This window comes from Pongo pygmaeus, chromosome 21 (assembly GCF_028885625.2).
Source record: "Pongo pygmaeus isolate AG05252 chromosome 21, NHGRI_mPonPyg2-v2.0_pri, whole genome shotgun sequence".
Lineage (NCBI taxonomy): Eukaryota > Metazoa > Chordata > Mammalia > Primates > Hominidae > Pongo > Pongo pygmaeus.
In genome coordinates this window covers 39,525,742-39,553,334 of record NC_072394.2, presented here as the reverse complement: position 1 = coordinate 39,553,334, position 27,593 = coordinate 39,525,742, and the positions used below count along the sequence as shown (strand labels likewise).

Here is a 27,593-nt window from a genome sequence, read left to right as displayed (position 1 = left end):
AAGAAAATATGGCGCAATAGGAATCCTACTCTGCTTGTTGACAAATAAATGGATACAACCACTTATTTTTTTTTTTTTTTTTTGAGACGAGATCTCACAAGAAGGAAAAAAAAAACCCGGGGAGTTACTGTTATGAAATCAAAGTCAGTCTTTTGACACCCTGAAGAACTGAGTAGAGAGGAGAACCTCTTGTAGATTGCATTGGAATCAGCCATTCTCCTGAACCCTCTTGCTCTTTGGGATTTCCAGGCACCTGGCTGAGGTGTGGAGAATGCTGGCGGTGGAGCTTCCCAGCACAACCTGGATTCTGTGGAGGCTCCTGAGGAAGCTGCAGAAATGCCATAATGAGCCCGCACAGGAGAAGATGGCATATGTGGCTGTGGCTGTAAGCCCTTGAGCTCTGCCCCTCTAATGTCAGCCCCTCCCAGGATGACTGACCCCACACCCCATTGGAGAGTGTTCCTTTTGGTCCCTCTCAAAGCCTGCATCTGTCATCCATTTATAAGTCTACAGTGTTTCTGCCAAGGGATTGACGTGGAGGGAGCTGGGGAGAGTGAAGGAGTCAGAATGCTTTAATACAAACTCATCCAACCTGCCTTTTTTTGTTTTTGTTGTTCTGTTCTGTCTTGTTTTAGGCTTTTAGCAGCCTGAAGCCATGGTGTTTAGTTTCTGTCTCTAGTGATAAGCGGAAAAGAGGGATGAGGAAGGGGCTTTATTGGCCCAACCAGAAACAGAAACCAAGAACCCATGACTGTCTTCTGTCCCTTGGAAACATCCCTGGTTTAATATGTTTAAAACATTCCTTCCCTCATCCTCTAAAAAATATGTATCATCATAGTTAAAGAGAAATGCAAACTTGTGGGAAAAAAACCTCAAATATCGTAGAACTGTATAAAACAAAGTGCAGACTAGATGCGGTGGCTCACGCCTGTAATCCCAGCACTTTGGGAGGCCAAGGCGGGTAGATCACCTGAAGTCAGGAGTTCAAGACCAGCCTGGCCAATATGGTGAAACCCCGTCTCTACTAAAATACAAAAATTAGCCAGGTGTAGTGGCGCCCACCTGTAATCCCAGCTACTCAAGAGGCTGAGGCAGGAGACTTGCTTGAACCCAGGAGGCAGGGGTTGCAGTGAGCCGAGATCACGCTGCTGCACTCCAGCCTGGGCAACAGAGTGAGACTCCATCTCAAAAAAAAAAAAAAAAAAAGGCCAAGCACGGTAGCTCTCACCTGTAATTCCAGCACTTTGGGAGGCCGAGGCAGGCCAATCACTTGAGGTCAGGAGTTCAAGACCAGCCTGGCCAATATGGTGAAACCCCATCTCTACTAAAATACAAAAATTAGCCAGGTGTAGTGGCGCCCACCTGTAATCCCAGCTACTCAAGAGGCTGAGGCAGGAGACTTGCTTGAACCCGGGAGGCAGAGGTTGCAGTGAGCCGAGATCATGCTACTGCACTCCAGCCTGGGCAACAGAGTGAGACTCCATCTCAGAAAAAAAAAAAAAAAAAAAAAGGCCAGGCACGGTGGCTCTCGCCTGTAATTCCAGCACTTTGGGAGGCCGAGGCAGGCCAATCACTTGAGGTCAGGAGTTTGAGACCAGCCTAGCCAACATGATGCAACCCCGTCTCTACTTAAAATACAAAAATTAGCCAGGCATGGTGGCGGCCGCCTGTAATCCCAGCTACTCAGGAGGCTAAGGCAGGAGAATTACTTAAACCAGGGAGGCAGAGGTTGCAGTGAGCCGAGATCACGCCACTGCACTCCAGCCTGGGTGACAGAGCAAGACTCTGTCTCAAAAAAAAAAAAAGAAAGTGCAGATCTCCCTAAGCAGAGGTTGGCCAACTTTCTATAAAAGACCAGATGGTAAATATATAGTCTCTGTCACATATTCTTTGGATTTTTTTTAAACAATGTTTGGATTTTGGATTTTTTTTAAACAATCCTTTTATTTAAGAATGTAAAAACCATTCTTAGCTCATGTCTGTAACAATCTCCCTAAAAATGAATTTTCCAGAAGTCTTTATACATATATAAACTTTTGGTGTATCTATTTGGTGTACTTTTTTCATTTTTTCCTTTTAAATACTTTATTTTTTAGAGCAGTTTTAAGTTCACAGAAAAATTGAACAGAAAGTACAGCGTTCCCATAAACCTGCCTCCACACACACACAGCCTGCCCTACTATCAACATTTACTTTTTACTTTATTTTCTCCCCTGCCAGTTTATGGTTCAGCTTTCTGTGGTCTAAATTATTGTGATTTTTCTTTTTGAGACAGAGTCTCACTCTATTGCCCAGGCTGGACTGCAGTGGCATGATCTCAGCTCACTGCAACCTCTTCCTCCTGGGCTGAAGCGATCCTCCCACATCAGCCTCCTGAGTAGCTGGGAATACAGGAGAGTGCCACCATGCCTGGCTAATTTTTGTATTTTTTAGTAGAGACGGGGATTCCCCATGTTGCCCAGTCTGGTCTCGAACTCCTGGGCTCAAACAATCCTCCCGCCTTAGCCTCCCAAAATGCTGAGATTACAGACGTGAGCCACCACACCCAGCCTTGTATATGTTTTTAATTGGCCGTTTATATTTCTTTTATGACTTGTTTGTTCATGTCCTGTACACTAGTCCTTCTCAGATTTAATATGCACACAAACCACAATCACTTGGGGATATTATTAAAATGCAGGTTCTCGGCTGGGCGCAGTGGCTCACGCCTGTAATCCCAGCACTTTGGGAGGCCAAGGCGGGTGGATCACAAGGTCAGGAGATCGAGACCATCTTGGCTAACACGGTGAAACCCGATCTCTACTAAAAATACGAAAAATTAGCTGGGCGTGGTGGCGGGCACCTGTAGTCCCAGCTACTCAGAGGCTGAGGCGGTAGAATGGCGTGAACCCAGGAGGCGGAGCTTCCAGTGAGCAGAGATTTCGCCACTGCACTCCAGCCTGGGTGACAGGGCGAGACTCTGTCTCAAAAACAAAAAAATAAAAAATAATAATAAAATGCAGGTTCTGATATGGAAGGTCTGGGATGGGGCTTGAAATTCTCCCTGTTTAACCAGCTCCCAGGTGATGACAATGCCACTGGTGTGTGGCCTACCCTTCGAGTACTTTTTTTACTGCTACGTAAGAGCATTTTATATAGTAAGAACAATATATTGATACAAATACTTCTCCAGGTTGTTGTCATCTAACTCTTTTTTTTGAGATGGAGTCTCGCTCTGTCACTCAAGCTGGAGTGCGATGGCACGATCTTGGCTCACTGCAACCTCCACCTCTCAGGTTCAAGCGATTCTCCTGCCTCTGCCTTCCAAGTAGCTGGGATTACAGGCGTGAGCCACCACACCTGGCTAATTTTTTTGTATTTTTAGTAGGGATGGGGTTTCACTCTGTTGACCAAGCTGGTCTCAAACTCCTGACCTAAGGTGATCCACCCGCCTTGGCCTCCCAAAGTGCTGGGATTGCAGACATGAGCCACTGCACCTGGCCTGTTGTCATCTAACTTTATGATAAATGTTGCCCTGGCTTTATATTTGTATGTAGTCAAATATGTTAATAGTTTCCTTCATGACTTCCGTATTTCAAAATGGCAGGTGCTTAGTTCCTCTCTGTGTCTTTTCCACCACAGGCAACAGATGCCCTTTATGAGGTGTTTTTGGGAAACAGGCTTCGAGCAGCTACGTTCCGACTCTTTCCTCAGCTTCTCATGACACTGCTTATCCAGATTCATCACAGCATCGGCCTCACCATGTCTGATGTCAACATCCCAAGTGGCCTGTACACAGAACAGGAAGTGCCTTCAGAGGTCACCCCTTTGTGGTACTGCCCATCATTATTTCATTGACATTAAGTAACACGTACTAAGCACTGGGCACTGTGGTGAACACAGGGATAGCCAAGATGTAGTCCCAACTGGAGGGGAGCTTACAACCTTCAACCTTCATGAGCCATCAAGATGAAATGCCCAGGAATCATTCTGAGCTTTCATTGGTTATCTTTGGTTTTATTAGTAACAAGGTAAATTTGGCTATCTGGATTATATCTGAGTTAGCCAAATGTGATGTCGTGTTAGCCCTTTCCTAATAAATCAAGTAGAGACGGAAACCAAACAGCCTAAACCTACCTCCAAAACTGTACTGATCCACCATGCAGTGATTTCTGCTTTCTGTTTTATTGCATGGAGAGATATTTTTAAGTCCCATTAGAGTCTCAGTAGAAATTTCTTAGTGTTGTTGGTCGGGCACGGTGGCTCATGCCTGTAGTCCCAGCACTTTGGGAGGCCGAGGCAGGTGGATCACCTAAGGTCAAGAGTTTGAGACCAGCCTAGCCAACATGGTGAAACCCTGTCTCTACTAAAAATACAAAAATTAGCTGGGCGTAGTGGCACTTGCCTATAATTCCAGCTACTCAGGAGGCTGAGTCACGAGAATCACTTGAACCCGGGAGGCAGAGATTGCAGTGAGCCGAGATCCTGCGGTTGCACTCCAGCCTGGGCAACAGAGCGAGACTCTGTCTCAAAAAGTAATAATAATAATAAAGACGTTTCTTAGTGTTGCTATGGTACATGGATTTCTTTCAGAGAAAGTACTATAATGTGACATATTTAAGAACACCAGACTAAGTCAGTAGACCTGAGTTCTAGTGCAGTTCTCATTCATCCATTCAACTAGTTCTATACCCTGGGCAAATCTATTGTTCTGTGCCTCAGTTTCCTTATCTATAAATGAAAAGGTCAGGCAAGGTGATCTCAAAGGACCGTTCCAGCTTTATTTATTATTTTGTTTTGTTTTTTGAGACAGGGTCTCCATCTGTCACCCAGGCTGGAGTGCAGTGGCATGATCATGGCTCACTGCAGCCTCAACATCCTGGGCTCACGTGATCCTCCCACCTCAGCCTCCTGCGTAGCTGAACCACAGTTGCCTGCCACCATGCCCAGCTAATTATTTTTATTTTTTGTAGAGAGGGGGTCTCACTGTGTTGCTCAGGCTCCTTCCAGCTTTAAGATTCTCTGATGCTAGGTCCAGGATAACAGTTCAGTAAGTAGCTTTTAAAGGCAGTGGAGGGCCAGGCACAATGGCTCATTCCTGTAATTCCAGCACTTTGGGAGGCCAAGGCAGGAGGATCATTTGAAGCTAGGAGTTGAAGAACAGCCTAGGCAACAGGGCAAGATCCTGTCTCTACAAAAAATTTTTAGGCTGGGTGCAGTGGCCCACATGTGTAATGCCAACACTTTCGGAGGCCGAGGCAGGAGGACTACTTGAGCTCAGGAGTTCAAGACCAGCCTGGGCAAAATGGTGAAACCCTGTCTCTGTAAAAATTAGCCAGGTGTGTTGGCACGCACTTGTGGTCCCAACTACTCGGGAGGCTGAGGTGGGAAGATTGCTTGAGCCTAGGAGATTGAGACTGCAGTGAGCAGAAATCGCGCCACCGCGCTCCAGCCTAGGAGACAGAGCCAGACCCTATCTCAAAAAAAAATTTTTTTTTCTTAAATTATCAGAGCCTGATGGCACATGCCTGTAATCCCAGCTGCTCTGGATGCTGAGGCAGGAGGATCACTTGAGCCCAGGAGCTCAAGGCTGCAGTAAGCCATGATGGCACCCTTGCCCTCCAGCTTGGGTGACAGAACAAGACCCTGTCTCAATAAATAAATAAATAATAAAAGCAGTGGAGATAAATCATGTGGGGTAAACTGTATCTCAGTAAGGCTTTAAAAAAAGCAGTGTGTGTCTGTTTAGCATCCCAGATCATTTCTTTTATCATAGATTTCCTTCTAAACTCCTGGGGAAATGAGACCTAGTTAGATTTCTTTATGCTGAGATCTTGTGTAAAGGGCCTTACAAGTTATTAGAGCATTAAGACTCTTCTGGTCTCACTACTGCACTTGACTAGTCTTGAAAGTAGGCCGGGCATGGTAGTTCACGCCTGTAATTCCAACACTTTGGGAGGCTGAGACAGGCATATCATCTGAGGTCAGGAGTTTGAGACCAGCCTGACCAACATGGTGAAACCCAGTCTCTACTAAAAATAGAAAAATTAGCCAGGTGTGGTGGCATGCCCCTGTAATCCCAGCTACTCAGGAAGCTGAGGCAGGAGAATCGCTTGAACCAGGGAGGCGGAGGTTGCAGCGAGCCAAGATCTCACCACTGCACTCTGGCCTGGGCGACAGAGCAAGCCTCCATCTCAAAAAAAAAAAAAAAAAAAAAGGAAGAAGAAAGTAAAAGAAAAAAGAGAAGAGTCTTTTGGGCAATCTGGAAAGGAGAGAATTACAGTCCAGCAGTTGTCAATGCATGACCCTCCTCAGTGAGAATAGGGTGATTGTGTGCTGGTAAGTTGGAGGGACCTGTTCAAATCACCCACACTGTTTTCGTTTGATTTAGCTTTGCCATGCAGGCTACAAAGACTCTCCTTCTCAGAACATGCTGCTTGCAGGAATTCAACATCATGGAAAAGAATAAAGGATGGGCTCTCCTGGGAGGGAAAGATCACCATCTTCAGGGAGTATTTCTCCTTGCCAAGTAAGGCTTCCTTGTCATGCATACACCCACTTGTTCTAAATCGGCATTGTTTTGGGTATTTATTTCCCTTCTAGTTATCACAGCAACTAAGGTTGAATAACCTCCTTATAAGAGAGTGGGCAAATATCCATAATGCTAGGCAAATTTTTCAGAGGTCCTGGCCCTACCATATACTATCCTGTAGCTGGGCAAGAACTTCTAGAGGGTCCCCAGCCCTGAGACAATGCCCCCTGGATGGGAGCATTCCTGAGAGTCATTCTGTTGGTGTTGTGTTTTGCAGCGCATTGCTGGAAAGAAATCGGCTCCTTGCACAGAAGGTCATGTACTTATTAGTCCCTCTTCTTAACCGAGGGAATGATAAACATAAACTCACATCTGCAGGCTTTTTTGTGGAGGTAAGACTCATTCTTTAGAAGCTGGATTCAGGAAGCCTATGAAGCAGCAATCCCTGCCTTCCTAGGCTACATCAAGTTAGTGGCATGTTGGGATCTGTTTCAAGAGTGAGATAGAAATAATTTTCAGATTCAAGGCCGGGCGCAGTGGCTCACACCTGTAATCCCAGCACTTTGGGAGGTTGAAGCGGGCGGATCACCTGAGTTCAGGAGTTCAAAACTAGCCTGGCCAACATGGTGAAACCCCGTCTCTACTAAAAATACAAAATAATTAGCTGGGCATGGTGGCGGGCGCCTGTAATCTCAGCTACTCGAGATGAGGCATGATAATCGCTTGAACCCGGGAGGCAGAGGTTGCAGTGAGCCAAGATCGCACCACTGCACTCCAGCCTGGGCAACAGAGTGAGACTCCATCTCAAAAAAACAAAACAAAACAAAACAAACACACAAAAAAGAAAGAATTTTCAGATTCAAGCCTCTCGAAAATCTTCTTTCCACACATGCATAATTCAGTATTCCTTGTGTACCTACAGGGTAAATAAACATCATCCTGTATGTTCTGTATTACAGCGATTTAAAAGGAAAATATGTACTTTAGCATTGGTGGGAAGGTAGTTCCCCACATGAAAAAGGGTTTAAAGGTCATTTTTTTGGCTGATCTCTGGGTTCTTTCAGCTTCTCCGGAGTCCAGTGGCCAAGAGACTGCCCAGCATATACTCTGTTGCCCGCTTTAAAGACTGGCTACAAGATGGAAATCATCTCTTTAGAATTCTCGGCCTGAGGGGACTGTACAATCTTGTTGGACACCAGGAGATGGTAGGAGGGGCCCCCAGACCATGGATTCTTTTCTTTTCTTTTCTTTTCTTTTCTTTTCTTTCTCTTTCTTTCTTTCTTTCTCTTCCTTCCTTTCTTTCCCTTCTTTCTTTCCTTTTGCTTTCTTTCCTTCCTTTCTTCCTTTCCTTCTCTTTCTTTTCTTTCTTTTCTCTCCTTCCTTCCTTCTTTCTTTCTTTTCTTCTTTTTTTTTTCTTTTTAAGATAGGGTCTTGCTTTGTTACCCAGGCTGGAGTTCAGTGACACCATCACTGTGCGCTGCAGCTTCAACCTCCTGGGCTTGAGTGATCCCACCTCAGCCTCCTGAGTAGCAGGGACCACAGGCGCATGCCACTGTGCCCAGCTGATTTTTAAAATTTTTGTAGAGACAGAGTCTCACTGTGTTGCCAGGGCTGCTCTCGAACTCCTGGGCTCAGGTGATCTGTCCACCTCGGCCTCCCAAAATACTGGGATTACAGGTGTGAGCCACAGCGCCTGGCCCAGACCACTGATTCCTAAGACACAAATTAATCACCCCAAAACGATACCTAAGAAACTGAAAACAGCTGAGGACAATTGGGTAGCCTGGGGACAGGAGTAGGTGGGAGGGGGTCTTTTTTCCTGTACATCCTTTTGTATCATTTAAAGTTTTATGCCTAAGAAATAGGCAAGTACTGACTATTTAAAAATTAATGAAATTGGCCAGGCGTGATGGCTCACACCTGTAATCACAGCACTTTGGGAGGCCGAGGCGAGTGGATCACGAGGTCAGGAGTTTGAGACCAGCTGGACCAACATGGTGAAACCCCGCCTCTACTAAAAATACAAAAATTAGCCGGGCATGATGGCACATGCCTGTAATCCCAGCTACTCAGTAGGCTGAGGCAGGAGAATTGCATGAACCCGGGAGGCAGAGGTTGCAGTGAGCCAAGATGGCACCACTGCACTCTAGCCTGGGCAACAGAGCAAGACTCCGTCTCGGGAAAATAAAAAATAAAAAAAAAAGTTAGGCTAGGCACGGTATCTCACGCTTATAATCCCAGCACTTTGGGAGCCGAGGCGGGTGAATCACCTGAGGTCGAGAGTTCGAGACCAGCCTAACCAACATGGAGAAACCCTGTCTCTACTAAAAATACAAAAAAAATAGCCAGGCGTGGTGGCACATGCCTGTAATCCCAGCTACTCAGGAGGCTGAGGCAGGAGAATCGTCTGAACCCGGGAAGCGGAGGTTGCAGTGAGCCAAGATCGCACTATTGCACTCCAACCTGGGCAACAAGAGCAAAACTCTGTCTCACAAAAAAAAAGAAAAAAAAGTTAATGGAATTAAATGAAATAAATAAAAAGTCCAAATTATATATATTCATAATAGTTGATAGCTGCAATTTGCAGGGGAGATATACTCATTATCACGACCTGGACAGCATTTAGGTATTGTTTTATGCCTTGTACCATATTGCCCCATGGAGTAGATTGAAAAGACCATTGATATGCTCCCAAGATGCTTGTCATCTAAAAAAAGATCACTGACATTCACGTTGGACGAAAGCTCATCTTCCATAGGCTTGGTGAGAAAACTAAGCCTAAGCCAGAAGACATGAGGAATTTCTGAAACTTCAGTTTTGTCACTGGAGTTCCATTCTTTTTTTTTTTTTTTTTTTTGAGACAGGGACTCTCTTTGTCACCCAGGCTAGAGTGCAGTGGCACAATCTCGGCTCACCGCAACCTCTGCCTCCTGACTTCAAGTGATTCTCCAAGTCTCCAAGTCCCAGCTTTCCAAATACCTGGGACTACAGGCATCTGCCACTACACCTGGCTAATTTTTGTATGTTTTAGTAGGGACAGTGTTTCACCACATTGGCCAGGCTGGTCTCAAACTCCTGACCTCAAGCGATCTGCCTGCCTCACCCTTCCAAAATGCTGGGATTGCAGGTGTGAGCCACCACAGGTGGCCTGGAGTTCTATTTTATTTATTTATTTATTTTTACTTTTTTTTTTTTTTCTGAGACAGAGTCTTGCTCTGTCACCCAGGCTGAAGTGCAGTGGCACAATCTCAGCTCACTGCAAGCTCCGCCTCCCGGGTTCATGCCATTCCCCTGCCTAATTTTTTGTATTTTTAGTAGAGACGGGGTTTCATGTGTTAGCCAGGATGGTCTCGATCTCCTGACCTCATGATCCACCCGCCTCGGCCTCCCAAAGTGCTGGGATTACAGGTGTGAGCCACCACACCCAGCCTATTTTTACTTTTTAAATTGTTTTAGAGACAGGGTCTTGCTCTGTTGCCCAGGCTACAGAACAGTGGCATGATCATGGCTCACTGCAGCCTTGAACTCCTGGCCTTAAGCAGTCCTCTTACCTCAGCCTGCAGAGTAGCTGGGATTACAGGCGTGAGCCACTTCACCAAATATTTTATTTAAAAATATTTGGGGCCAGGCACAGTGGCTCGTGCCTGTAACCCCAGCACTTCAGGAGGCCAAGGCGAGCAGATCACATGAAGTCAGGAGTTTGAGACCAACCTGGCCAACGTAGTGAAACCCCATCTCTACTAAAAATGCAAAAATTAGCCATGGTGGCATGTGCTTGTAGTCCCAGCTACTTGGGAGGCTGAGGCAGGAGAATTGCTTAAACCCGTGAGGCAGAGGTTGTAGTGAGCTGAGATTGCGCCACTGCACTCCAGCCTGAATGACAGAGTGACATACTGTCTCAAAAAAAGAAAAAAAAGTGTTTCTGAAGCAAAAATGACAAATGTCAGTGTATGTTAATTCCGGTTGATTGGATACATTAATATTTATTGCTTTATTCTACTTACTTTTTCTTTTTTTTAAAACTGGCTTCCTAACTTGTGTTTATATTCTACTTACTTTTTCATGTGTATGTTTAAACTTTACAACCCTGAGACTGCTTCCTTTCAGCAGTTTCAGAAGAGCAGAATCCCCATTCAGAATGAGAACAACCCTTAAGTCCTCGGTCAAATTCTGCTTGAATTCCTGCCAGGGGATCCATTTTCACACTGCTATAAAGATACTCCCTGAGCCTGGGTAATTTATAAACAAAGGAGGTTTACTAGACTCACAATTCTGCATGGCTAGGGAGGCCTCAGGAAACTTACAATCATGGTGGAAGGCAAAGGGGAAGCAGGTACATCTTCACAATGGCAGAGCAGGAGAGAGACAGAAAGCAGGGGAAACTGCCACTTTTATTTTATTTTATTTTTTTTTTTTTTTGAGATTGAGTCTCGCTGTGTCACCTAGGGTGGGGTGCAGTGGTGTGATCTCAGCTCACTGCAACCTCGGCCATCTGAGTTCAAGCTATAGCAATTCTCCTGCCTCAGCCTCCTGAGTAGCTGGGACTACAGGCAGGCACCATCACGCCAGGCTTTTTTTTTTTTTTTTTTTCGAGACAGAGTTTTGCTCTTGTTACCCAGGCTGGAGTACAATGGTGCGATCTCGGCTCACTGCAACCTCCGCCTCCCTGGTTCAAGCGAGTCTCCTGCCTCAGCCTCCCAGGTAGCTGGGATTACAGGTATGTGCCACCATGCCTGGCTAATTTTTGTATTTTTAGTAGAGACAGGGTTTTGCCATGTTGGCCAGGGTGGGCTCGAACTCCTGACCGCAGGTGATCCGCCCACCTCGCCCTCCCAAAGTGCTGGGATTACAGGCGTGAGCCACTGTGCCCAGCCTAATTTTTGTATTTTTAGTAGAGGTGGGGTTTCGCCATATTGGCCAGGCTGATCTCGAACTCCTGACCTCGAGTGATTCACCTGCCTCAGCCTCCCAAAGTGCTGGGATTACAGGCATGAGCCACAACACCCAGCCAAAACTGCCATTTTGAAACCATCAGATCTCCTGAGAACTCCCTCACTATCATGAGAACAACATGGGGGAAACCACCCTCATGATCCAATCACTTCCCACCAAGTCTCTCCCTCTACAAGTGGGAATTACAGTTCGAGATGAGATTTAGGTGGGGACACAGAGCCAAACCATATCAGGATCTTTGAGCCTCTGTTTGGATATCTTGTGTGTTTGGGAGCTCACCATGACCTGAGCTACCTGTTCCACTTTCCCTTGTTAGCAGAGCTCTTCCTTACAGTGAGCCCAAGCCCATAGCCCTAGACCTTCCCTGCCTGGTCCCACTTTTGCCCTTGAGGCAACTCAAAGCAGCTCTGCCCCTCTTCTATGTATCAGACCTGCCAGTACTGAGAGAGGGCCATCATATCCCCTTCTTCTCCCTTCTGGATCTGCCAGCCCTATCAAAAATCAGTGAGCACTAGGTACTGAGTAAAGATGGGGAGCACTCCCTTTGGTACCAGGTGACATGCAATTTGGAGAAAAGGTGATGTGCTCCCTTTGGCCACGCAGAGAGAAGACATCAAGAGCCTGTTGCCAAACATTGTAGACAGCTTGCGTGAAACCGATGAGAAGATCGTTCTGTCAGCCATCCAGATACTCCTGCAACTTGTTAGAACAATGGATTTCACTACCCTGGCTGCCATGATGAGGACCCTGTTCTCCTTATTTGGTGATGTAAGACAATCAGAGAGGAAAGACTTTCCTAGGAGGAGGGTAATGGACATAACAGCAAACAGAAGTTGGTATAGTAATAAATACACTCTACTTGGTATAGGACTTTTACTTTCAGAGCATTTCAAACCTCGTCTCTTAAGACCCTTCTAGGTAACCTGTGATGTTGATAGGGCAGATGTTATTGTATTTCAGGTTTCACCAAAAAAAAAAAACAAAAAAACAAAAAAAAAACTGAACATAGAAACTTGCTAAGATACTACCCTGTTTTGTGATGGGGAAGGGGAAAACATTGTCTTTCCCTTCAAGAACTATCAGAACTGGGTCAAGATGGTGGATGCTACTTATGTCCCTGTCCCAAATCCCATATATTTCTCAAGAGGAAATGCATGGAGTACAATGACCAGCATCCTTGGAAGAGTAAAACATACCAAGGCTGGGATTTCGAATTTCAGCAAAGCAGCCTGTGTGAATGGTTCCTGCCTGTACCAGGCACGAGGTTTGCCGACTACAGGTGAGACTATGTGCATCTCTCACTTGTAGAGTAAGAAAACAAGTAGTGCCAAAGCAGCAAGTCTTACTGTGTCCATATATATAGAGAGAGGGGGAGGGAGACAGAGTCTTGCTCTGTCACCCAAGCTGGAGTGCAGTGGAGTGATCTTGGCCCACTGCAACCTCCACCTCCCGGGTTCAAGTGATTCTCCTGCCTCAGCCTCCTGAGTAGCTGGGACTACATGCATGCGCCACCACACCCGGCTAATTTTTGTATTTTTAGTGGAGATGGGGTTTCCCCATATTGGCCAGGCTGGTCTTGAACTCCTGACCTCAAGTGATCTGCCTGCCTCAGCCTCCCAAAGTGCTGGGATTACAGGCATGAGCCACTGCACCTGGCCTGTGTCCACGTATATTTTATTTCTTACCCTCAGCTACATACAGCTAAATAGCCTCATTGTCAGGACTGGCTTTTCAACCCGTCCCAAGTTCTTACAAGCTAAGCATGCACACGTTCAGTGAATTGCTTCCCTTTGGCTACTCCCTTCCTAGGTGAGATCTGATGTTCATCGTTTCTCCGTGACTCTCTTTGGAGCCGCCATAAAGTCTGTAAAAAACCCAGATAAGAAGAGTATAGAGAACCAAGTCCTGGACAGCTTGGTCCCACTACTTCTGTATTCTCAGGATGAAAATGATGCAGTAGCTGAGGTAAGGCCTACTGTCGGCATCTCTCATCCCTCAAACTTCAAATCCAGAGCCAACTCTGCAAAGAAAAGAAGCATTCATATACTCATATAGATAGATAGATAGATAGATAGATAGATAGATAGATAGATAGATAGATAGAGAGACAGACAGACAGACAGACACAGACAGACAGATAGATAGATATACATATATATTTTTGAGACAGGGTCTCTGTCGCCCAGGCTGGAGTGCAGTGATGCGATCTCAGCTCACTGCAACCTCCACCTCCTGGGTTCAAGCAGTTCTTCTGCCTCAGCCTCCCGAGTAGCTGGGATTACAGCTGCCCACTACCATGTCTGGCTAATTTTTGTGTTTTTAGTAGAGATGGGGTTTCGCCATGTTGGCCAGGCTGGTCTCGAACTCCTAACCTCAAGTGATCCACCTGCTCGGCCTCCCAAAGAGCTGGGATTACAGGCATGAGCCACCGTGCCTGGACTGACATTTCAATTTTTCATGATTACAGTGCTGCAATTATTTTACCTATTTCCTTGTGCACGCATATGAGAGTTTCTTGAGGGCATAAACCCTGAAGTGGAATATCTAGGTATCTCTAACTTTTTATTAGATATTTATAAATCACTAAACATAGTGGCTGAAGTAATTTATATGCCCATCAGTAGCCAAAGGAATTCTTATGGCCCAAACATCTAGTGGAGCTGAGATAAAATACTGGCTTGGAGATTCATCAGAGGTGTTGCATGGTGTATGGGTGGCATTCTGAGAACAATGAACTAGAAAAGAGACTCACTTGCTAAATTTTGCTGAAGGATGTGGATCAGGAAGAGATCAGTCCTCTAGAGTTCCTTCTTTCCAACCCAGAGATGCCACAAGGACAGAAGTCAGGGGCTACACTTCCTTTGTAGAGGGACAGAAAAATGGCATAGGAACAGTAAGTGGAGGTGGGAGCGTCATCTCTAGGGCACAGGGTAATGGGAATTCCTGCCCAAACCTCTGGTCTAGGGATTACATCTGCAAGCTGTCACTTTTGCCCAACACCAGTGGTTTCTACATCCTCCCCAGAACCCTAGGGTTTTTGTGGATTCCACGTAAGGACTACTTGGAGAAGTTGGAGGAGGAGGGCAGGATTCTAGTTCCTTTCCGCTCTTCTGCTCTATCAGTTTTTCATATTGCACTTTAGTACTAGTTTTATTGAAGAAAGATTACCTCTGTTTAAAAATGAGGCTGGGCACGGTGGTTCACGCCTGCAATCCCAGCACTTTGGGAGGCCAGGGTGGGTGGATCACCCGAAGCCAGGAGTTCAAGACCAGCCCGGCCAACATGGCAAAACCCTGTCTCTACTAAAAATACAAAAATTAACTGGGCGTGGTGGTGGGCGCCTGTAATCCCAGCTACTCAGGAGGCTGAGGGAAGAGAATTGCTTGAACCCGGGAGGTGGAGGTCGCAGTGAGCCAAGATGGCACCGCTGTAGTCCAGCCTGAGCGACAGCGTGAGATTCCATCTCAAAAAAAATAAAAATGTTTGAAAATGCTGATCTATAATCATCTTTTTCACAGGAGAGCAGGCGAGTCCTAACTATATGTGCCCAGTTCCTGAAGTGGAAGCTGCCCCAAGAAGTGTACTCCAAAGATCCCTGGCACATCAAACCTACTGAAGCAGGAACAATCTGCAGATTCTTTGTATGTGAGCAATAATGGCTTTGTTAACTCTTTAACATACTGAGAGACCTATTTTCTTCTGACACACTATTTAATGACAGAACATGGCATACAAGAAACATTTCCCATTTCTTTTCACATCAGCAGTTGATATCTATGACCTGTTTTTTATTGTGGATTTATGTTTCTATAGTTCCCTCCCAGCTGAGTCACAAATTTAGTTTCGATTGCCACTCTTAGTCATGAAAAGACTGGTGGACTCTTAGGAGCCCTTCTAACATGGGTCAGAGGCTACAAGGTCAGGTTGATGCTGAAAAAGTCACTTATGGACTGAATTGAAATGGAGTTATATATTGCTTTTATAACTATCTTGAATCCTTTCCTTGACTAGAACGGATTATTTTACTGTCCATCAGAGCATTTCCAGGGAGTCCCAAGCAAGGGCTGCCATGCTGTGTGGCCATGCAGCATGATGGCAGCATGCCACTGGTTCTGCCAGGACCCAGATGGTGTCATTTCTCTTCACAGACTCCACAGAGGCTACTGTGGTTGATCTCAGGGTCAAGCTTGAGCCTGGGCTGCCTCAGGAAGCCCATCCATGGTTTTCTAGAAGCTGACCCTAGAACCCCCTAGCAGACCATAGGACTGACTGTTCCCAGGAGTCTTCCATATGTATCACCTCTTTAGGACCCACAGAAGCTTTCTGTGATCAGCCTTGCAGTGCCCTTGTGTCGGGGTTTCCATTAGGGATTATCTGTCTGATCTGCACCCAAATCTATAGCTGATACACTGATGACAGTATTTACAGAAGGAAATTTGGTGCTGTCAACTACAAGTTGTCCATGTTAATTAAGCCATAAGTTCTATCAAAATAAATTCCTATTTTCCCCCTCCTATTTTTTTTTTTTTTTTTTTTTGAGACAAAGTCTCAGTTGCCCAGGCCTCGGCCTCCCAAGTAGCTGGGATTACAGGCTCACACCACCATGTCTGGCTAAGTTTTGTATTTTTTAGCAGAGCTGGGGTTTTGCCATGTTGGTCAGGCTGGTCTGGAACTCCTGACCTCAGGTGATCCACTCAGCTCAACCTCCCAAAGTGTTGGGATTACAAGCATGAGCCACCACGCCCAGCCTCCCCGTCCTATTCTTGAGGTGCCTGTCCTTATAAAAGATCCACTGAGAGGTGCCTTCCTTCACCCAAAAGCCATAACAGACCATAGAGAACCCAAGGATTAAAACTTCCTGAGGGGGCTGGGCGTGGTGGCTCACACCTGTAATCCTAGCACTTTGGGAGGCCGAGGCGGGTGGATCACAAGGTCAGGAGTTCGAGACCAGCCTAGCCAATATGGTGAAACCCAGTCTCTACCAAAAACACAAAAAAAAATTAGCCGGGCTTGGGGGCAGGAACCTACAGTCCCAGCTACTTGGGAGGCTGAGGCAGGAGAATTGCTTGAACCCAGGAGGTGAGGGTTGTGGTAAGCCAAGACCGCACCACTGCTCTCCAGCCTGGGCGACAGAGCAAGGCTCCTTCTGAAAAAACAAAAACAAAAACAAACTTCCTGAGGGGAGCCTGCAAGCTAGCAAAGGAGATAAAACCTCGATGTAAAAAAGTGCGTGCCAGGAGAGGAGTACCTGCGAAATGCTCAGAGCAGGGTTAGGTCAGGCAGGCAAGCAGTCAGGGACAAGCTCATAGGGAGGCAGAACTCAAGGTGGAGCTTAAAGAACAAAGACTCTAAGATACAGAGAAGCCAAGATGGCTTTAGAAACATTACAGGCACAATATATAGCATGAGTGGGTGCAAGCAAGGGGCATTCACAGGATTTAGAATAACTTGGTCTAGGGGCTTGTTATTCTGGTATAATACTCATTCAGCAACTGTAGTTATTTCAAACACTGCTGTACTCTCTCTGATAGAGTCTCTGACCCCAGAAACTATGGTAAGGCTGATCAAAAGAGTGCTGTTGCTTCACTGCTTTACACTTACTTTTTTCCCCACTTAGGAAAAAAAGTGCAAGGGGAAAATTAACATCCTAGAACAAACACTGATGTACTCCAAGAACCCAAAACTTCCCATCAGAAGATCAGCAGTCTTGTTTGTAGGTACAAAGAAAGTCCTTTCATTCCTACAGTCACTTTTGTCCTGTACTTTCCCAAATTGTGTTGTCAAGCATCCCTTCTTTTTTTCTTTTTTGAGACGGAGTCTCGCTCTGTCACCCAGGCTGGAGTACAGTGGCGCCATCTCGGCTCACTGCAAGCTCCGCCTCCCGGGTTCATGCCATTTTCCTGCCTCAGCCTCCCGAGTAGCTGGGACTACAGGTGCTCGCCATCACACCCGGCTAAATTTTTTTGTATTTTTAGTAGAGACAGGGTTTCACCGTGTTAGCCAGGATGGTCTCGATCTCCTGACCTCGTGATCTGCCCGCCTCGGCCTCCCAAAGTGCTGGGATTACAGGCGTGAGCCATGGTGCCTGGCCCTCTGTCTTTTTTTTTTTTTTTTTTTGAAACCGAGTTTCACTCTTGCTGCCCAGGCTGGAGTGCAGTGGCACGATCTCGGCTCACTGCCGCCTCCACCTTCTGGGTTCAAGTGATTGTCCTGCCTCAGCCTCCTGAGTTGCTGGGATTACAGGCGCCTGCCACCACACCTGGCTAATTTTTCTTTCTTTCTTTTTTTTTTTTTTTTATTGAGAGAAGTCTCGCTCTTGTCCCCCAGGTTTGAATGCAATGGCTTGATCTCAGCTCACTGCAACCTCTGCCTCCCGGGTTCAGAATCTCCTGCCTCTGCCTACCAAGTAGCTGGGATTAAGTCGCCTGCCACCACGCCCTGCTAATTTTTGTATTTTTTGGTAGAGATGGGGTTTCACCATGTTGGCCAGGGTGGTCTTGAACTCCTGACCTCAGGTGATCCGCCCGCCTTGGCCTCCCAAAGTGCTGGGATTACAGGCATGAGCCACCGCGCCCGGCCTAATTTTTGTATTTTTAGTAATGATGGGGTTTCACCATGTCGGCCAGGCTAGTCTTGAACTCCTGACCTCAGATGATCCACCCGCCTCAGCCTCCAAAAGTGCTGGGATTACAAGCATAAGCCACCGCGCCCAGTCAGTATCCCCATTTTTATGTATGTATGGTGTGGGGGTTTTATGTGTGTGGACGGGGGTGGTGGTTTGAGACAAGGTCTCACTTTGTTGCCCAAGTTGAAGCACAGTGGCACCATCATGGCTTGCTGCAGCCTCAACATCCTGGGCTCAAGCGATCCTCCTACCTCCCTCTGCCTCTTGAGTAGCTGCGACTATAGGCATGTGCCACCATGCCCAGCTAATTTTTTTTTTTTTTTAAGAGACAAGGTCTTGCTACGTTGCCCAGGCTGGTCTTAAACTCCTGGGCTCAAGCAGTCTTACTGCCTCAGCCTCCCAAAGTGCTGGGATTACAGGCATTAGTCACCGTACCCGGCTGTGAGTCACTGCACCCGGCCAAGTATCCCCATTCTTTATGAAGATGACCTTGGAAAAAGGGGCTCTGTTACCTATAGGTAACTACCAGGCACCTGGAAGCCCAGTTTTTGGAATCTGCCTAATTATCAGAAGGCCGATTCTGCCAGCTGCTTAGATGTCTTAATGATAAAAAACTTTTAGATATTCATTTCCAAGAGCAAAAGCCAGATCACAGACTCACTGACTTTATCCTGCCTTTAGGCCTTTTATCGAAGTACGTGGATCACAATGAGCTCAGGAGGATGGGTACTGACTGGATAGAGGATGGTAAGTGATAACAGTCCTTGAATTTGGGGTGTACCCATATTTTGGAAGGTATCTGAGGCAGCCACTGTGGGAAGGCTTTATAGCAGAGCTGAGACCCTGAGCTCTAGAAAACCTGGTTTTTGTAGCAGGAATCCTGTTGGTGATTTCAGCTGAATGACAGTCCCATCCCAGTCCAGTTTCCCCTTTAGGAAAGGACATGACCCTATTTGTCTGGAAACTAGCTTTGATGAGTCTCGGAGACAGTTCCTGAGCCTTGTCTGTCAGCAAATAAGACATTACCTAGAAATACTATCTTAGTAAATTATGATGATTACTCACAAGTACCACAGAGATGACTGCAGTACTATTTTCTATAAGCCGTTGTCCTGTAACTTAGGTAGGACTTGGTAATAGAGATGTTTTATAGTCACATTTTTCTTTAATTTTTTTTCGTTAATGTTTTTCTTTCAAATCTCCTATTCTGAGAAACAGGCATTCTTTTTTTTTTTTTTTCTTTCGAGATGGAGTCTTGCTCTGTCGCACAGTCTGGAGTGCAGTGGCCTGATATCGGGTCACTGCAACCTCCACCTCCCGGGTTCAAGTGATTCTCCTGCCTCAGCCTCCCGAGTATCTGGGATTACAGGCATGCACCACCACGCCCTGCTAATTTTTGTATTTTTAGTAGAGACAGGGTTTCACCATATTGGTCAGGCTGGTCTCGAACTCTTGGCCTCAGGTGATCCACCCACCTCGGCCTCCCAAAGTGCTGGGATTACAGGCATGAGCCACCATGCCCGGCCAAAATAGGCATTCTTTATTCCCACTAAGAAGTAGTCCTACCATTAGAAAATGCCATATGATGCTGTCTTACAGTCCAAAATTGTTACTTGCAGAATCTAATCAAAATCCTAGTAATTCATTACTTATAAAATAAAAACATAACTGGTGAAACAGCTAGGAGCTAAAGCTTATTTAAGAAAGATCATGCCACTTTTCTCTAAGGTCTCCCACTTCCTCACAGATATCAGAAGCAAAAGAAAGGAGGCTGGGTGCAATGGCTCACACCTGTAATTCCTGCACTTAGGGAGGCCGAGGTGGGAGGATTACTTGAGCCTGGGAATTCAAGACCAGCTTGGGCAACACAGTGAGAGACATCGTCTCTCCATATATATGTGTGTGTGTATATATATATATATATATATTTTTTTTTTTTGAGATGGAGTCTTGCTCTGTCGCCCAGGCTGGAATGCAGTGGTGCGATCTCAGCTCACTGCAGCCTCCGCCTCCTGGTTTCAAGCGATTCTCATGCCTCGGTCTCCCAAGTAGCTGGGATTACAGGTGCCCGCCACCACGCCTGGCTAATTTTTGTATTTTTAGTAGAGATGGGTGTCACCATGCTGGCCAGGCTGTTCTCGAACTCCTTACCTCAGGTGATCTGCCCGCCTCAGCCTCCCAAAGTGCCAGGATTACAGGCATGAGCCACCGCACCTGGCCTCTATTAAAAAAAAAAAAAATTAGTCGGTATGGTGGTGTGCGCCTGTGGTTCCAGCTACTCAGGAGGCCAAGGTGGGAACATCGTTTGAGCCCAGGAGGTCAAGGCTTCAGTGAGCCGAGGTTGCACCACTGCACTCCAGCCTGGGTGACAGAGTAAGACTCCATCAAAAAAAAAAAAAGAAAAGAAAAGGAAGGAAGGAAAGAAGGAAAGAAGAAAAGAAAAGAAAGTAAGAAAGAAGCCATGTAGATTATTCCAAGGGATAGGATTCTACATGGCTGATTCTGTTCAAATAAAAGGGAATTATTTTCTAATCTAAATGGGGGACGAAACTTCCTTTTCCATTCAAAAGTTATCTATATGAAAGATCTAGAAAATATATATAATTATGTGCATATAGATTAGAATGAACCATATGTGACTGACATTTCATGTTCTGTGGAACATGGCCGGGTGCGGTGGCTCACGCCTGTAATCCCAGCACTTTGGGAGGCAGAGGCAGGTGGATCACCTTAGGTCAGAAGTTCAAGGCCAGCCTGGCTAACATGGTGAAATTCTGTCTCTACTAAAAATACAAAATTAGCCAGGTGTGATGGTGCATGCCTGTAGTCCCAGCTACTTGGGAGGCAGAAGCAGGAGAATCACATGAACCTGGGAGGCGGAGGTTGCAGTGAGCAGAGATGCGACAGGGCGAGCCTTCATCTCAAAAAGTAATAAATAAATAAATAAATAAATAAATATTCTGTGGAACATGTAGACAGACCTCAATGCAAGAAGTGAAAGAAACTACAAACTAGTGAAGTGTTACATTTTGGAAGCAAACAAGATGAATTTAAAGGCAAAACACTGCTTAATAAATATAAAGCTCCAAATTATGAAGAGTTCTTGAGTGTTTTTGAGACCTTGGAGAATTATACATTAAAAAGAGAACCTGGCCTGGCACAGTGGCTCATGTCTGTACTCCCAGCACTTTGGGAGGCTGAGAGGGTAGATCACCTGAGACCAGGAGTTCAAGACCAGCCTGGCTAACATGGCGAAACCCTGTATCTACTAAAAATACAAATATTAGCTGGGCATATTGGCACGCACCTGTAATGCCAGCTACTCAGGAGGCTGAGACATGAGAATTGCTTGAACCCAGGAGGCAGAGGTTGCAGTGAGCCAAGAACGTGACACTACACTCCAGCCTGAGCAACAGAGCAAGACTCTGTCTCAAAAAAATAAATTAATTAATAAAATAAAATAAAAAAGAGAACCTTTTCTAAGTACGATACCAAAGGCATATCCATAAAATAAAAGAATGGTAGATTTGTCTACATAAAAATTTTAAAAACCAACCTTGAAAAAGAGAGAAATAGTTAAAAGTGAAATGCAAACAATAATATGAAGGGAAATATTTTCAACATGATAAAGGGTTAATACCCTTAAATCAAATTAGAAATCCTCAAAAGAAAAGTGGCAAACAATATGAATAAGCAGTTCATAGAATAATTACAAATGGCCAATAAATAGATGAAAGATATTTGATATTACTAGTAATCAGAGTTTTGCAAAATAAATCATGATGAGATGACAGTATGCGTTTTTCTGTCGACATGGCAAAGATTACCAATTAATAAACTTTGGGCTGGGCACAATGGCTTATGCCTGTAATCCCAGCAGTTTGGGAGGCCAAGGTGGGTGGATTACCTGAGGTCAGGAGTTTGAGACCAACCTGGCCAACATGGTGAAACCCCGTCTCTACTAAAAATACAAAAATTAGCCAGGTATGATTCAAGGAGAATTGCTTGAATGCAGGAGGCAGAGGTTGCAGTGAGCCGAGATTGTGCCACTGCACTCCAGCCTGGCTGGGTGACAGAGTGAGACTTCGTCTCAAAAAGAAAAAAAAAAAAGAAATTCTCCTGCCTCCGCCTCCTGAGTAGCTGGGATTACAGGCACCATGTCCAGCTATTTTTTGTATTTTTAGTAGAGGCGGGGTTTCACCGTGTTGGTCAAGCTGGTCTTGAACTCCTGACCTTGTGATCTGCCCGCCTCGGCCTCCCAAAGTCCTGGGATTACAGGCGTAAGCCACCGTGCCCAGCATGACTTATCAATTCTTATTTAGGTATTTAATCTATGAAAATAAGCAGAAATAGTTACAGGAATGTCCATTTATTGTTATTTAGAATAACAAAAGTGGGAAATAATCTAGATTGGAAACAATAGATAATTAAAGAAATTATAGCATATTCATATTGAGAATTATATACAGGTTGAGCATCCCTAATCAAAAAATCCAAAATCTGAAACGTTCTCCAACCCAAAACTTCTTGAGTGTTAACGTGACACCACAATGGGAAAGTTCCATACCTGACCTACCTCATAAGACAAAACACAATCAAGACAGTTGTGGTGGCTCACGCCTGTAATACTAGCACTTTGGGAGGCCAAGGCAGGCGGATCACCTGAGGTCAGGAATTCAAGACCAGCCTGGCCAACATGGTGAAGCCCTGTCTCTACTAAAAATACAAAAATTAGCCAGGCGTAGTGGCATGCACCTGTAATCCCAGCTACTCAGGGGCCTGAGGCAGGAGAATCGCTTGAACCCGGGAGACAGAGTTGCAGTGAGCCAAGATCTGTCACTCTGGGTGACAGAATGAGACTATGTTTAAAACACGCGCACACACACACACACACACACACACACACACAGTCAAAACTTTGTTTCATGCACAAAACTATTTAAAATATTGTATAAAATTACCTTCAGGCTATATGTACAAGGTATATATGAAACATAAATGAATTTTGTGTTTAGACTTCAGTCCCATCCCCCAAATATCTCATTATGTATATGCAAGTCTTCCAAAATCCAAAACGGTCTAATTTCCAAAACACTTCTGCTCCCAAACATTTTGGATACGGGATCCTCAACCTGAATAGCCATGAAACATATTATAGAATAATTTTTATTTTATTTATTTATTTTGAAACAGGATCTCACTCTGTTGCCCAGGCTGGAATGCAGTGGCACGATCTCAGTTCATTGCAACCTCCACCTTCTAGGCTGAAGAGATCCTCCCACCTCAGTCTCCCAAGTAGCTGGGACTACAGGCATAAGCCACCACGCCTGGCTAATGTTTTATTTTTTGATATTTTGTAGGCATAGGGTTTTGCCATGTTGCCCAGGCTGGTTTTGAACTCCTAGGCTCAAGTGACCCACCTCCCTAGGCTTCCCAAAGTGCTGCAACTACAGGCATGAGCTACTGCGCCTGGCCTAGAATAATTTTTAAATGACTTAGATAAATGATGATGTGGTATCATTAAATAAAACCAGCATTTGCAATTCCTCGGTCATATGGTTCCATTTGGACAAAAAGTAAAAGCATATATATGTAAATATAAATGTATGGAAAAAAGACCAGAAAGATATATATTGAAAATAACAGGCTGGGCGCGGTGGCTCACGCCTGTAATCCCAGCACTTTGGGAGGCTGAGGCAGGCGGATCACGAGGTCAGGAGATCAAGACCATCCTGGCTAACACGGTGAAACCCCGTCTCTACTAAAAATACAAAAAATTAGCCGGGCGCAGTGGCGGGGGCCTGTAGTCTCAGCTACTCGGGAGGCTGAGGCAGGAGAATGGTGTGAACCCAGGAGGCGGAGCTTGCAGTGAGCCGAGATAGCGCCACTGCACTCCAGCCTGGGCGAAAGAGCGAGACTCCGTCTCAAAAAGAAAAAAAAAGAAAAGAAAATAACAGTAGTTATCACTAGATGGTAGGATTATGGGTGACTTTTCTTCTTGTGCTTACATGTAATGTCTAAATTTTCTGCACACTGAACATGTATTTCTTTTGCAATAAGAAAACATAAAAACTGCTAGGCACAGTGACTCACACCTGTAATCCCAGCACTTTGGGAGGCCAAGGTGGGTGGATCACTTGAGGTCAGGAGTTTGAGACCAGCCTGGCCAACATGGTGACACTCCATTTCTATTAAAAATACAAAAATTAGCCGAGCATGGTGGTGGGCACCTTTAATCCCAGCGACTCCGAAGGCTGAGGCAGGAGAATCACTTGAACCTGGGAGGCGGAGGTTGCAGTGAGCCGAGATCGCATCACTGCACTCCAGCCTGGGCGACAGGAGACTTCATCTCAAAAAAAAAAAACAAAAGAAAGAAAAAGAAAAGAAAGAAAACATGAAAAACTGAAAGTTTTTTTTTTTTAATTAAAAGAGGATAATGATGTAAGAGTTACTTCTAGGACCAACACAGGAACTTAGATATTAACATTAGACATGGCTTGGGAGGTCCAGATCATTTGACTTTAGAAAGACTACTTGGAATGTGATTATTGCAGAGGAGTGACATGTTTGGCAACTCAGAAACCAGTAGGTTTTGTAGATCAAAATTGGAATCAATTCACTGATATATAAACTTTTAGGCAGTTGGACCTGTAATCTAAGCTGCTAGGGGCACGTAAGCTTTTTGCTATCTAGACCTTCATTCATTTCCATAGATCTCAGGGGCTTTTACCTCCAACCTGTGTTTGCCTACCGCTAGATCTGAGAGACCTGCTGTGTGACCCTGAGCCCTCGCTGTGCATCATCGCTTCCCAGACTCTGTTACTAGTCCAGATGGCGAGGGCCAAACCAAAACCTAAGCAGAGAGTGAACTGGTTGCAGAAGCTCATGGGCAGGTCCTCTGCCTAGAAACACAAGGCAAGCAACATCAGGTAAAAACCAATCCTTTCAGAAACCACAGAAGCCACTGATGCCAGCCCCCCTTTTTTCAGACTTAAAACAATGCCAGCATGAAGCCACCTCTACCCATTTAATTACCTCCAACATGTCTTTTGCTTTCAAAACCTTAGAGAAGATATAGAGGAGGGCAGTTCTTAGTTTAAAATTGCAGATATAATTTAAAAATCTACAGAGTTTTTGGCCAGGCATGGTGCCTCACGCCTATAATCCCAGCATTTTGGGGCGCCGAGGCAGGCAGATCACTTGAGGTCAGGAGTTCAAGACCAGCCTGGCCAACATGATGAAACCCCGTCTCTACTTAAAATACAAAAATTAGCCAGGCATGGTGGCAGGCATCTGTAATCCCAGGTACTTGGGAGGCTGAGGCAGGAGAATTGCTTGAACCTGGGAGGCAGAGGTTGCAATGAGCCAAGGTCGCGCCACTGCATTCCAGCCTGGGCAACAGAGTAAGACTCTGTCTCAAAAAAAAAAAAAAAAAAAAAAAGGTTCACATCTTTTTTGTTTGTTTGTTTTATTTCTTTTAGAGATAGGGTCTCCCTTTGTCACCCAGGTTCGAGTGCAGTGGCATGATCATAACTCACTAACCTCGAAGTCCTGGCCTCCTGCCTCAGCCTACTAAGTAGCTGGAACTACAGGTACACACAACCATACCTGCTAATGGTATGCCCTTCATGCTGTTCTCTCCATCTCAGAAAATAAGATAGCCCTTAACTGCTACAAACAGTTCTTTGTCAAATGGGAAAGGCAAAACAGAAACAAAACCTAACATAGGTGATGTTAGGATTTGCCTATATCTACATCTTCTGCCTCCATTTAAATCATAAACTGGATTTTATATTGCACATGTTATCTCACCAAATACAGCACAATTATTCACTCTGTAAATAGAGCTATATTTGGAATAGGCAAAATAATACAGTGGAAATATTATGAAGTTTGGAGTGTGCACGTCTGGGATCAAATGCCAGCATTATAGCTGACTTTCTGGAAACATTAAAAAAATAATTAATTTCTCATCTGTAGGTTCATGTAAAAAATAGAGATAGCGTTTTCTAACTAAAGGCTTGTTGGAAGGAGTAAATGAAAGAGTGTATGTAAGAGGTATTACACAGATTGAGCACAGAGTACATATTTAGTGATTGTTAATTCCCCTTCCTCCCCCTTGTACTGGACTCACACCAGGGACTGACAGCTAGAGATGAATAAGCTAATTTTTTTTTTTTTTTTTTGTAGAGACAGAATCTTGCTATGTTGTGCGGCAAGCTAGTCTTGAACTCACGGCCTCAAGTCATCCTCCTGTGTCAGCCTCCCAAAGTGCTGGGATTATAAGCATGTACCACCACACCCAGCAGAATTCCAGTCTTGAGAAACAGGTCAAGGACAGCTTCAAAAGAGATTCTAAATAAATGTTAATGTTACAATGTTAGTATGTCTGCTTAATTGCCAACACTATTAAGAATAAAATAACTTTTTTTTTTTTTGAGATAGGGTCTCACTCATTCACCCAGGCTGGAGTGCAGTGGCACGATGATGGCTCACTGCAACCTCGGCCTCCTGGGCTTAAGTGATCCTCCCCACTGAGCCTCCCAAGTAGCTGGGACTACAGGTGTGCGCCACCATGCCCGGCTAATTTTTTGTATTTTTGGTAGAGATGGGGTTTTGCCATGTTGCCGAGGATAGTCTCAAACTCCTGAGTTTAAGTAATCTGCCCACTTTGGCCTCCCAAGTGCTGGGATTGCAGACGTGAGCTACCATGCCTGGCCAAAAATCCATTCTTATAGTTTCATATTTAATGATGTATTTTTGTGAAATCCTTTATGGCCCTGTCTTCTTCCTTTTCCTTTCCCTTAAAAACCTCCAAGCAGCCAGGTGCATGGCTCATGCCTATAATCCCAACACTTTGAGAGGCTGAGGCAGGCAGATCATGAGGTCAGGAGTTTGAGACCAACCTGACCAATATAGTGAAACCCTGTCTCTACTAAAAATGCAAATACCCAGGCATGGTGTCATGTGCCTGTAGTCTCACCTACTCAGGAGGCTGAGACAGAATAATCACTTGAACCCAGGAGGCAGAGGTTGCAGTGACCCGAGATCACACCACTGCACTCCAGCCTGGGCAACAGTGCGAGACTCCGTCTGAAAAAAAAAAAAAAAAAAAAACTTCCAAGCAAGAAAAAAACTTCTGAATTTGTGTAATGGTAAATCTATCCCAAAATATCCAAGTTTTCCACTCCTTCTCCTTTTTTTCCATTTTCATGATTCCCTCTCCTATAACTGATGTCAGATCTTCAAATGGCTCTAGGATAGGAACTATTATTTGTTGAGTACCCACTGTCTGCTTTAAGCATAAATGGAGAAAAATTTCTTATAAGCAGAAATTTTCTGGGAAAAGAGATTAGTTTGTGTTGGGTGACCACTTTTATAAGTTGCGTGTGGAATTGTGGGAGGCCCCCAAGAGGCATACTGGACTAATTAGAAATAGTCACCATCAATCTGATTCTCAGGCTCTTGTTTGGTTGAAGAATATACACAGAGAGCCAGAGCTGA

At 45.1% G+C, this 27,593-nt stretch overlaps 1 protein-coding gene across 1 annotated transcript in view; it reads left to right on the top strand.

Annotated features, from left to right (window-relative positions):
- Positions 1-26,452, top strand: part of MROH8 (maestro heat like repeat family member 8) — a 74,650-nt gene extending 48,198 nt beyond the window's left edge. Inside the window, exons 13-23 of the mRNA XM_054467146.2 lie at positions 250-385; positions 3,622-3,812; positions 6,371-6,508; positions 6,789-6,903; positions 7,576-7,716; positions 12,068-12,232; positions 13,274-13,429; positions 14,983-15,105; positions 17,082-17,181; positions 18,771-18,836; positions 26,280-26,452. Coding sequence (XP_054323121.2) covers positions 250-385; positions 3,622-3,812; positions 6,371-6,508; positions 6,789-6,903; positions 7,576-7,716; positions 12,068-12,232; positions 13,274-13,429; positions 14,983-15,105; positions 17,082-17,181; positions 18,771-18,836; positions 26,280-26,452 — 1,504 coding nt within the window. The remainder of the gene's footprint in view (positions 1-249; positions 386-3,621; positions 3,813-6,370; positions 6,509-6,788; positions 6,904-7,575; positions 7,717-12,067; positions 12,233-13,273; positions 13,430-14,982; positions 15,106-17,081; positions 17,182-18,770; positions 18,837-26,279) is intronic.
- Positions 26,453-27,593: the final 1,141 nt, after the last annotated feature.